Source organism: Nicotiana sylvestris, chromosome 12, assembly GCF_000393655.2.
Source record: "Nicotiana sylvestris chromosome 12, ASM39365v2, whole genome shotgun sequence".
Classification (NCBI taxonomy): Eukaryota; Viridiplantae; Streptophyta; class Magnoliopsida; order Solanales; family Solanaceae; genus Nicotiana; species Nicotiana sylvestris.
Window position 1 is genome coordinate 8,526,192 of NC_091068.1, and position 12,644 is coordinate 8,538,835.

At 31.5% G+C, this 12,644-nt stretch overlaps 1 protein-coding gene across 2 annotated transcripts; it reads left to right on the forward strand.

Annotated features, from left to right (window-relative positions):
• The first annotated feature begins 695 nt into the window (after positions 1 to 695).
• LOC104245628 (putative pentatricopeptide repeat-containing protein At1g12700, mitochondrial) lies at positions 696 to 10,521 on the forward strand. Of its 2 annotated transcripts, XM_009801256.2 has the most exons (5): positions 696 to 2,743; positions 4,349 to 4,555; positions 4,664 to 4,805; positions 9,848 to 9,955; positions 10,046 to 10,521. In XM_009801256.2, exon 1 carries the CDS (start codon positions 772 to 774, stop codon positions 2,599 to 2,601), a length of 1,830 nt encoding a protein of 609 aa, XP_009799558.1. In that variant the 5' UTR covers positions 696 to 771; the 3' UTR covers positions 2,602 to 2,743; positions 4,349 to 4,555; positions 4,664 to 4,805; positions 9,848 to 9,955; positions 10,046 to 10,521. The 2 variants fall into 2 exon arrangements, with proteins under 2 accessions (XP_009799558.1, XP_009799557.1); XM_009801255.2 differs by having other exon boundaries at positions 9,848 to 10,521.
• Positions 10,522 to 12,644: the final 2,123 nt, after the last annotated feature.

Consider the following 12,644-nt stretch of genomic DNA (forward strand, 5'->3'; position numbering starts at 1 on the left):
AAAATTGTTTTTTTTTTAAAAAAATAAAAAAAATATTTTCGGATTTTTTATATAAAAAAACAAAAAATAATAAAAAAAATATTAATAGTGATAATTCACCTTTTAATTTTTTTGGTATTTTTATCCTATAATAAAAAGTGTAATAAAGCTAAAATAATAGTAGGTTAAAACCCCCTAAAATATTTACATAAAAGAAGTGATAAAAAATTAAATGTTGTAAAAAATTAGGTGTTCACAGATACATGTGTCGCAGAAGAATTTTTTTAACTACGAATTTCGATGCCAAATCTGTCCAAATCACCTCCAATCCCACTCAAACTGTGTATATTGACTCATCTATATATTTTCAATGAATCTCAACCATACCCACTGAAAAAGTCCATTTTTGCTTAAATATTTAGAATATTGTATATATATATATATTTGTGTTTCATCACCTTATTTGTTACCTCATTTATGAAATTTCTTTTCCGTCTAACATTTAATATTGCTAAGCACACTTAAAAATATGGAAGGAGATTTTTGTGTATAATTTTTGGAGAAAGAACCTTATTTCTTTCGATTTTCAATTTTTATATGTGTTTGATTAATTTTGACAAATCTACGAGAAATGGTTAAAGATAACTTACACGACTTTTTTTGGGCATTTATGTAAGATTTCCAAAATTAATTCAATTGGACTCATAAAACAAGTTTCCTACAAAATTAGGGCACGACGAAAAAGCACACCAATTCACTAATTATTCGCAAATTTGGGGAAATTCCTTGAAGATGACGAGAATTTCTCTACGTTATTCTCTTAATGGTATTTCCTTTATCTCATCCTTCACTATTTCCTATTCTGCTATGGCAATTACAACCAGATATTACTCTTCATATCATAGCAATACACCCATTTCCATAAATGGTCGTAGTAAAAAACATAGGTTTACTAACAAGTTTGAGAATATCAAATGTTTAGATGATGCTGTGAATCTCTTCAATCAAATGGTCAGAACACAGCCTCTTCCCTCTGTTATGGACTTTTCGAAATTATTTAAGATTATGATAAATATGAAGCATTATTCTGTTGTTGTTTCTAATTTTGGAGAAATGCAGAAATTAGGTATCCCGATTGATAAAGTCATGTTGAGTATGGTGACTAACAGTTATTGCCTAATGCATCGTGTTGATTGTGGATTTTCAATGTTAGCCATTTACTCAAAGTGTGGGATTCCATTTGATGTTGTCACTTTAACCATCCTAATAAGGGGACTCTTTGCTGAAAACAAGGTTAAAGATGCAGTTAACTTGTTTAAAAAGTTAGTGAGAGAGAATATTTGTGAGCCTAACGAAGTCATGTATGCAACTGTAATGAATGGGCTCGGTAAAAGGGGTCATATTGAGAAGACTTTTGGTTTGCTCCGGCTAATGGAACAAGGGAGCACTAAGCCCACTACATGCATCTACAACGTTGTTATAGATGCCCTTTGCAAAAATGGAAATCTGGATGTCGCTGTCGACCTTTTGAGCGAGATGAAACTGAAAGGCATTCCTCCGGACTTATTCACATATAATTCGTTGATTGATGGTTTCTCTAAGTTTAGTCAGTGGGAAAAGGTCAGGAATTTGTTCTTTGAAATGGTAAATCATAATATTTATCCGGATATATTCACATTCAACACAGTTATAAATGGACTATGCATAGAAGGGAGGGTTAAAGATGCCGAAAAAGTAATGAGACAGATGATCGAAAAAGGTGTAGAGCCTAATGTGGTTACTTACAATGTGATAATGGATGGATATTGCTTGCGTGGTCAAATGGATAGATGTAGGAGAATCTTTGGTTCCATGAAAGATAAAAGCATTGAGCCGGACAATATTAGCTATGCAATATTAATAAGTGGATATTGTAAGAAAAAGAAATTGGATGAGGCCATGCATTTGTTTCTTGAAATTTCTCAAAAGGGATTTGAACCTGATATTTTTACCTGCAATACTATCTTGAAAGGTCTATTTGAAGTTGGAAGAATTGGGGCAGCGCAAAAATATTTTGATGAGATGCTATCTGCAAGGATAATACCTGGTCCAATCACTTATTGCATTTTGCTTGATGGTTATTTTAAGAATGGACTTGTTGACGAAGCTATGTTACTATTTTATAAGTTGGAAAGAAAAAGAGAAGATACTAATGTTGACCTCTATAATGCTGTCATTGATGGATTGTGCAAAAATAGAAAGTTCGACAAAGCTCATGATATTTTTAAGAATCTTTCTCTAATAGGTTTACATCCTGACGTGATAACATACACTATTATGATTAATGGATTTTGTCTAGAAGGGTTGTTAGATGAAGCTAAAGGTCTGCTAAGAAAGATGGAGGAGAATGGTTGTTTGCCAAACAGTGTAACTTACAATGTTATTGTGCAAGGATTTCTCAGAAGTAATAAAATTAGTGAAATGAAGGCTTTCTTAAAGGAAATGAATGGAAAGAGCTTCTCATTCGACTCAACTACAGTAACTCGACTGGTAGACATTATAGCGGAGGATTCTTCTTTGCTTGACTTGATATCAGATTTTATCCCAGAAAACAAGAAGTTATTATCTATTTTGCTTGGTTAATTCAATTACATTAGTTATAGAGTGAAAGTTTTTTTCTTTTTCTTTTCCTCTGGAAATGAAGTCGCGTGCAACGCAATTGGGGAAACTGAAAATATGACAATTGGAGCATTACTTGAGCTTTCCAGACAAACCTATTGAGGAGGTAAATTATTTTTTCTTGATAGATTATTAATAAGGTAAATTACTTCTTAGTTTTGATTTTGTTGTCGCTCGTTATCTTTGATAGTAGATGTTATTGTATTCTTAACATGAGAAATAATGTATAATCTCCTTATGTTAATGTTTTCTATTCGTACTTTTTGAATTTGCTATATAGTGTATAAGTGTTGCTGTCCATGCTCAGCTTTTTACTTCGTGGCTTTTTATTTTTCAGCTTAAGTGCATGATACCTTTATTCTTTTTAACAGAAAGAGAATTTGTCCTCATATTGAGAAAAAAACTGAAATTATTGAATCAGTTATACTAGTTATCTCCTTGGAAGGGTCTAGTTTATTGTAGGCTGCATCAAAGCTAGTGAAGTTGTTCTTGTTTTCTTTTCCTTTTTTTAGATTTAGACTCCAATCACTCTTCATTTATATGAATTACTGTGATAATTACCAAGATATAGTGATCTAATAAATCTATTCGAACATATGGTTGTTCTTGGATGTCTGCACATACCCCAAAATATTGGTTATTAGAAGCTGTGGTTCTGACACCATCACTTGACATATACACCTCATGGTCATGTTTGAGTGTAATAACATACGTTTTAAAGGATGCTGCAAAAGAACACTGTGGTTGTGGTTTCTAGCGGATGTATAACTAGTATTTGGGAGTGTTGTATATTTTTATGCTTTTGACATGGAAACCCCAGAACCTTCCCTCAGGTTTGAGTGTAATAACATACCTTTTAAAGGATGCTGCAAAGGAACACCGTGGTTGTGGTTTCTAGCGGATGTATAACTAGTATTTGGGAGTGTTGTATATTTTTATGCTTTTGACATGGAAACCCCAGAACCTTCCCTCAGCCCCCTTCCCCCCTCTTCCCCCGGACCAACTGTGGCTTTCCCGCTTGCTCCATTGGTGATTTGAACCCCAACCTAATGGTCGGATGTGGATTGGGTGTGCTATGTTTTATGTTACTCAGGCAAAGATCTAGTGAGGCTGCGACATACCACAACAAAGTGTTTGACCGCTCTAATTACCCTGTAGTTCAACCACAATTTCAGTATGTAAGTAGCTGACCAAATGATTAGTTGATGCTATTAATTTGATAGTGACGATCCCGTAAGCGATATGTATGCCATTACATCACTTTTGGAATTTTTAGACTTTATCGAGAACAATCAAGATGGTGTTGTGGACCACCTGTCCTATAGGAATGCTGCTTTTTTTGCTTTGATGTTCAATACATAAATTTGTTACAGCTTGTGCTTGACCTAGTATATTAAGGTTGGGGAACTGTTTTGAGAATTTCGCTAAAAACAAAACTCATCTACTTGGGTTGGCTTTATTTGTATTCTTTTTCTTGATAAGGTGGTTGGCTTTAATTGTATGAGGCTGTTGTTGATCAAGTGATAAGTTGGTTGTCTTTATTTGTATGAGCCTGTTGTCAATTAAGTGCTAGACTTTTCTCTACTTGAGGTGGCTTACTTGTATGCCGCAGTTTCTGCACTTGAGGCTATTGTTATTCTGCTCCCGTAACTTGTCTGTTTGGAAGGTACTTTGACGTTTATATCTTCATGTTCTTAATCTTTTGCATCAGGAGCGACAAAATTCATCTCAACTGAAAGATGACCAAATGCACTGTGAGAAAGAAATGATCATTGAGATTCTCAGCATGCGGGAAATGCCCTTCCTGTTAAATGGCTATCTCGCGAATTGAGGGCTGCAATAAGTGGTGTCCAATAACTGTGGACAATATTTCTGCTTATCGCTGTAATCAGGCGATTGATGGATATGAGCACTTCAGGTTGGTACAAGTTTCGACTGTAGAATGGCTTCACGTATCGTATGTCCTCAGTCTGTGACCTTGATATTTCATTTGTATTCTTATTTGAGGAGCTTTTTCTCGTTAAAGGGATGGGAAATGTGAACCTTTTCTACCAGAAGCAATTCAGATGTGGGAAGATAATGAGCCAATTTCTCGGTCAGATTCAAGCTGAAGTCTCTTTCAGATTGTGGTCATCCATGCCCAAATATTGCCAAATGAATGTGCAAAGGTAAGATGAGTTCTCAATATTTTTTTCCTTAAAACCGCTGCATCACAAGTGATATATATTTTGAAGTTGAAATAATAATGAAGAATGAGTTATAAACACTGTTGGAGAAAAGGAAATGATGAGTGTCTGCATAATTGAGCTTTTTCTAGACACTGTAAAGTAAACCGTTGGCTTCAGAAGCATCTCAAATGTATATAGGCTTTGAATGGGAGAAGTAGATAGCACTTGGACAAACATCATCACTGGATTTGGTTGTTTATTCATTCCTTTCCTGGTAAAACTAGTATTAGTACCCGCGCAGATGCGCGGACATTAATCATATAAAATATTGAAGTTATTTGGATTGTATGTAAATAATCTTAAAATTTACACTTTCTTAAGTAAATATAGATAATGATTGAATATTAACTACATGAAAAAAATTAACCATTTATTCTATTTTTTTTTAATACCATTCTTGCCGGTGTCATTGGATCCTAAAAATAGTCAGGAAGCAAAATAATAACTCATATTTATGGCAAAACAATCAAATTTTGAGACAATGAATTACTCTTTGGATAAGATTTAACTCTTTTACTACTACTTGAACTCTTATTTGGTGTGTTGATATCTCTTAAAAAATATTTCTTTCTTAAAATTTCAGTTTCTAAAATATTATTTTTCAATAATAACTATTTTTATAATAATGTAATTGAAAATATTATTCTTAATTCAAAACTCATTTTAGTTGGCTATTTATAAAAAATTATTTAGCTAGTGAATTTGTTTTACTCCATTTTGACATTTGACATTAACCATGTTAAATATCTGAGTTATTTGAATTATATGTAAATAACCTTAACATTTAAACCTTCTAAATAATTATAGATAATCGTCAGATATTAATTAAGAAACACTACATGAAAAAGACTAACATTTTCTCAATTCTCGTAGTGATAATTTTATTTTTGCACTATTATCATAGGTGTCATTGGAACCTAAAAATAACCACATAGTGAAATAATAACTCATATTTATGGCAAAGCACAAAGGTTGACACGATATAAATGATTCTTTGATTACGACATGACTCTTATACTATGACTTGAACTCTTATTTGGTATGATTTTATCTTTTAAAAAATATTTCTATTTTGAAATTTTAATTTCTAAAACTTATATATATTATAATAATGATTATCTTTATAATGATGCAAGTGAAGATATTATCCTTAATTTAAATTTCACTTTAATTCGCTATCTAAAAATTTAAATGATTCTTTGGCCGGATTTATTTCAGCATGACTCCACTTTAAGTCTGTCGATATCTCTAGCCCCAAAATTTTAATTTTTAATATCCTATATATACAAAAATTTTATTCTTTGAATCATCAAATGTTAAATTAGTTGATTATTATTATAAAACATTGCATATATTGTCTTAAAATTGTTAAGTAATTTATTTTTTGACACTATACTTGGCTTAACCTCAATGCAAACTACTCAAATTGCATTCCAATTCAAATTTGAATATCATATCAGTTTGTTAGTAATAGTAATTTTTTAAAAACGACACATAATTTAAATAAAAAAAATTTAAGATATCCTTATCTTATAATCTATGTATTTGAGTTGAAAAAAAAATTAAAATCGATGAGATTAACTTTCAAATTTTTTATACTCAACAAAGATGAAACATAAGAAGAAATTTGTTGTCATCTTTTATTTCTCATTTTTAGATCTTTCTAACATTTTTTTCAATATTTATTTCTTTTATCTTATTTTTTATGTCATTATTTCTTTTGTTACAAAAAATTAATTTATTTCAATATAAAAGGATGAGTTTTAATAAAAATTGTCTACATATGAACTTTAATTATATTTTTAGTCTTTGGTTGAAATTGTTTCATATTTTTCTTTTGGATTTATCTAATCAGCCTAAATAGGTGCTCACTTGACCACTTAAATTAAAAAATTAAATGATGTGTAATTTATATATAATCCATATATAATATGTGTATAATCGTGTGTTGTCGGTATATCATCTATTTATATTAGCTATAAAAAGTAAACAATAAATATGGCCGGATATTATGTAAATATTCCATAAGATTTCGATTTTTTGAGTTTATCCATGATATATCTTCTATTATAATAATTTTAAAACTCTCTACTAATGTTCAAAAATATTTTATCTTTTTATTATCTTTGAATTAAAAAAAGTAAAGAGTTTTTTCGAAATAATTTATTTACATTTTTTAAAAAATATTTCACGCCATACCAATTTTTTCTTTATATATACTCTTTGTTACACTTAAAAATCGCTATAGAAACCAATTTATCTTTTGTTGAGTTTGAAAAAAAAGCCTTTCACATAATCTAATGATTCAAAACTAATATTCTTCAACGAAAAAAATATTATACCCTTGCAATATTGGCTTGACTACAGCTAAATGAAGGGGTTTCGGCTTATACCCTTCAATTCCTTGAATGTGCTAAATTGAAATTAATGATAGCAATTGTATAGCCAAAGTTTTATTATTTGTTTGATGTCCATTTATGCAAATTGACTCTTCAAACAAATATTCTTCAAGAAGAAAAATGAAACAACTTTTTTTTTTTTTAATATTGACTGATTTTGTGATGTTTCTTTCTCCAGCATGTATGTTTACTTTATTATATATGTAAGTAAACTTTTATTTGGTTTTGTATACTTTTTTTTGTTATTTAGATAAACATAGACGTGTACCCTATATATTACATTTATTCTAAAAGAATTTCGTTTTACTATACTTATAGGATTTTAAATGTGAAAGAGTTTTATAATTATATGAAATAGTTTTTCTTTGCTAGAGGCGAAGTAGTATTTAAATAATTAGAAAAAATAACAAAAGTTCCTAACATGATTGCATATGATCATTAACCGAATTAAGTATGATAACATTATAAAAAAAGATAAATTTTATTTTTAATTTAAATTCAAATTTTAGAACTTTATCTATAAATTCAAAATTATATTTTAATTCAAATTCCGTATATATATATATATATATATATATATATATATATATATATATTTGTATTTAACTAAAATAGTCAAATATAGAATAAAGTTACCATATATTATTGACATTTATTAGCTTGCCACTTGACTTAACCATAATGTCATTTATATATGGTAACTTTCTTGCTCTAATATATATATAGATTGATCAAAGACAGTAGTAGTGTTGAGCAGCTCTCCTTGAGAAGCTACTTCTAGGTCTGTAGTTTTTCATATTTATGGATCAGTTTATGATAAATAATTAGCAAAATAGTCGCACTGATAGATTTAAGAAGCACTTCAGCTATTTTCAGATGATAAAATTTCATTGTCGAATGAGTAGATTATACATAGAGGCAGGCAACAGAGTTTTCCAGGACCATACCTATTAGATCAGTAAGAAAGAAAATTGTGTCGGATTTTGGTAATTCACTATAAATCAGAGTGATGTTTTCTTTCATGAAGTGGCCTTCAAAGACATGGCACTTAATGTGTGTACATATTTTTTTTTTTTGGAACATTTCACTCCTCATAGTTGTCTGGCCTATAAGGCTATAACTAGAGATGAATTTATTCGGACTTCTTTTAGCCTCATTTTTTCCTGAGTAGTATGATGATCAAACTCATAGTTGTCGTATTTGATTATTCTGTAAGCACTGTTTTGCATTTTAACAACAATTTTTACACGTGTTGTGTGCATGATTGGTTGCAAAAGTATATTAACCTAACTAATTTCAGTTTTTTTTTCTTTTGAAATTTTGGGTTATTTCTCTGGCCAATACCCATTCCAGTAGTTGTATCAATTGTAAAATACTCAAGAGTTGCCTTTTCTTTCATATACTTTTTTTTTGCTGTCGTCCACAAATTTTAAATTGCAGATAGAGCTATTCTCTTCAAACTGTAGACGGAGCTTTTAAAGAGACTTTCTTTTACAAAAAAAATTCTTTTGATAAAGGACTATCTTTTACATTTTATTTATAAAATTGTGTTTCACAATGCCATTGAAAAGATATTAGGAAGATTTTTTTCCCAATTGGGAGCTCATAAAACTAGCATACAAACTTTTTGGATCTACTAGCTAGAGTTGTCAAAAGTGAAAAGCACCAAAGCGCAAAGTTTGTTGGAGCTTTAAGTGCAATAAAAGCATGGGCTTTAGCGAAAAAGTGCCAATGAGGAAAAATAAAAAATAGAAATGGATGCAAGAAAATATAACTATAAACACAAACAATAATTAATTGGACAAAAGAATGAAAAAACTATAATTAAGCTTTTAGGGGTCGTTTGGTAGAGTGTGTAAGAATAGTGCGGAATAAGGTGTATTAGTAATGCATGTGTTTGTAATGCAAGCATTAATTATGCAGATATTATTTCTTATTTACTGTTTGGTGTGGTGTATTAAAATTATAATGCATTACATAATTTTTAAGAAAAATAGTTGTTTACAAAAATGCCCTCCATATTCTCTAGCTTTAAGGGACTTTAAGGATAATTTCGTCTTTAACCATACTAATGCATGCGTTAATAGTCTTGGTATTACTAATGCCAAATACATAGGATAATATCAAGTATGATGTATAGAGCTAATGCTTGCATTATTTTTTCTAATACCTCCTACCAAACGACCCTTGTTGTGTACTTAAAGACAGAATCCATCAGTAAGGTGCACAAGCCTTAGCACCTTAACACCTACACTAAAGCGCAAATTACCCAAGGCGAAGCACACACCAAGCTTCAGTGCTTAAGTGCCCTTTAAGCGAGCCTATAACAACACTACAACTAGCTTAATAGAAATTCTTGCATATATGTAAGCAATTTTGGTTCCTTCTATTGAGTTTATGTAAGAACTCATAATCTTATTCGCTTCAGCTTTTCTTTTTATTCACAGGAACCTTCGCCTCATCTACTTTTGTAGTTTACAATCTTTTTTTCCAGTCTTTGAACAGATCTATTCTCTTCATTTTCCCTCTTTCTGTTTTTTATTGTAACCAAGTTGTACCCCTTTTTCCTTGTCGTCGTCACAGGTTGGCAATAACAATCACATATTCTGCTGGGCATGCCAGAATTATTATTGTTACCTTTGTAGAAAGATGCTCGCTTTGAGCCGAGGGTCTATCATATACCTGCACAAGGTAAGAGTAACGCTGTATACTCACTACCTTTCCCAGCCCCACTTGTGGGATTACACTGGGTATGTTGTTATTGTTGTTGTACCTTTGTAGAAAGATGGCGAAGCAAAGCTCCCAGCATTGTGGACCTAAGGGCTGCAAACAACACACTGCTGAATAGTTGGAAAGAACGTTTCAATTTAAGGGGATCTCTTCCTGAATTTTTTTTGTTCTTGTTCATTGAAGTCCATATTCCTCATACGTTCTTATGCCAAAATTGATGTTTAGGATCCTAGCTTATCGCCCGACGACATGTTTTCTCGTGTGATATATGCCATTTTCAAAGCAATTGTAAGTACAAATTGTAGCATACATCGGATTTAGTGTAAGTGGGTTCCTCTAAAAACTGAGGCAGACTGCCATCTTTGACAATAGGAACGATGCCGGCACAAGCACATGTTTTAACCACTGTTTTTCTTTCTTTCCAAAGGTAAAAGAGTGTTGTTGAGAGTACTTATATGTCGGATGTTTATATCAAATCAATAAATGTAATTTATATATGATTAAGTGACATGCATTTTTATTTTGAATCGTTGACTCTTGCAGTTAATTATTTAGTTATGCATGAATATCCGGTGCGAATAAGTATTTATCACCAGAGTTGGAGTCAGGATATCAACTCTATGGGTTCTTGATTATGAACAACGACATCAAGTCATTATTGACTGAATCCTAAATTTAATATTTATATATATTTAATAAATTTCTTAATATAAAATACATTGTTTATGTCACACCCCTTTTTTACAAACCTCACTAATCCTCTTAAGTTAATAATAATTTTGTGAAGCTCGAAAGGGTTTTCAATTTTGAAAGTGACAAAAATTTGTGTTCAAAAGGAAATAACTCAGAGTCACCACCCGACATGACATCGTTTTTAAAAAAATAAATTTTTCTTTTAAAACACTTTAGACTCCAAAACTAAATCTGCACCAAAAATTCGGGTAAGTGAGTTCATTTGACTCGGGGAGAAGGTGTTAGGCACTCTCCAAGTCTCGTGAAATTCACGGTTACGTACTCAATCTATTTGGCTTTTAAAATATTCAATTTAAGGTAAAAACACACAAAAAGGAAAGTAAACATAAAGAGGCTCGAGGTCGTCCTCACCTAATAAATGAAAATAGAAAACAAGAATAAAACACTACAAGTTCTACTTTTGACCTCCCATTACAAAGTTTTACGGGGCATTCCGCGGAATAAAATATATACAAATCCTTCGGGGCATTCCCCGGACAAATTTAACTAAGGGAAGGACCTCTCGCCTCAAAAATAACAAAAATCCTAAGGCTTGCCTATCTGAGCGTGGTCGGCCTAAGCATGCTCCCACCGATAAAATTAATAAAGCAGAACCAAATACAAAGTTCATTAAGTCCAACGTTCAATTTAGAAGCAAGACCCAAATATGATTTAAAGATATTAACCCCTCACGATCTATGTCATCATGATTTGTCACAATCAACTTATTATCAGTCCAAAACAAGAACTATCAAACAAACAAAATCAATTCAACCTCCTCTTAAAATTATCGTCCAACAACCCATTTCTTTAAGCCTTTTGTCTAAACTCATTCACTTGCTAAATCAATTTATCTTTCTCTTTCAGAGGTCAACATAAATTTGTAAAACAAGGGTCCAACAATGTACAATTATGTATTCAATCAAAAATTAATCAACTCAAATAGATCTCTAAATAAAAGCGCAAGTCATTCACATAATAACGATTAAAACATGTTAGGCAAATAGACATATAGATCACTCACATAAGACAGTTTCAATTAAATAAAAAAAATAGAGAAGAGAGTGGACCTCAAGTGGAAGCCAAAATGCTCTTTGAAATTTGATTAATAATGAACTGATTTCCTTTGATTACAACAAAATTAAACTCTGAACTTCAAATTGGACTGAGAAATAGACATCCCGAACCGAAGACCCTGCTGATGAAACCTCGACGAACATTGCCTTTGAAACTCTAATTTATTTATTTTTAGCTTTTTTTTTGCAGGAGAAAATAAATTAAAATGGAGGCCTATAAAGAAAATATAGGATATTTTGTGGTTTCTGCGGAGTTTGATGGAGCTGTGATGTGGTGGCAGTAAATCTGGCACCGGCAGAGCAGTAGCACGGTGGTGGTGCTATGGCTGGTCTTGGATGAAGGAGAAACAATTAAAATGCCAGAAAAACTGAATTTACATGGTATTGTTTGATGGAAGGAATTGATGGCTTCACATGGCTATTTTGGTTTGAGAACGGAAGAAGGTGGCTAACTCTAGTGAGGATGAGAGGCTGCCGCATTTTGGATTTTTTCTCGTCTACCTTCTCTGTCTGATCCTCTCACTTTTTTTTGTTCCCCCCAGAAGTTTCTGGACTAAAAGGGATTAAAGGCCTAAAGGGTTCTTGGAGAAGAAGACCAAAAACGTGTGGTCCCCTCTCTATTCTAAAATGTCAAATATACTTTTGTACCTTTTTTTTAATCTTTCCTCCCAAAAACAAAATATTAGTAGTGTTCATGAGTCCGTGAGAGTTTTAGCGAATAAAAATAAATAAAATAAATCAAAAAAAGCAAGAAAGAAACGTGCATGTGTGTGAAGTGACAGTGAGTATGAGATCAAGTTTGTTATAAAATGAATGATAAAGAATCTTTGGGCATATGACAA

What these genes read in the sequence shown, in the direction of transcription:
- LOC104245628 (XM_009801255.2), top strand. Translation starts at nt 772, where the DNA reads ATGACGAGAATTTCTCTACGTTATTCTCTTAATGGTATTTCCTTTATC.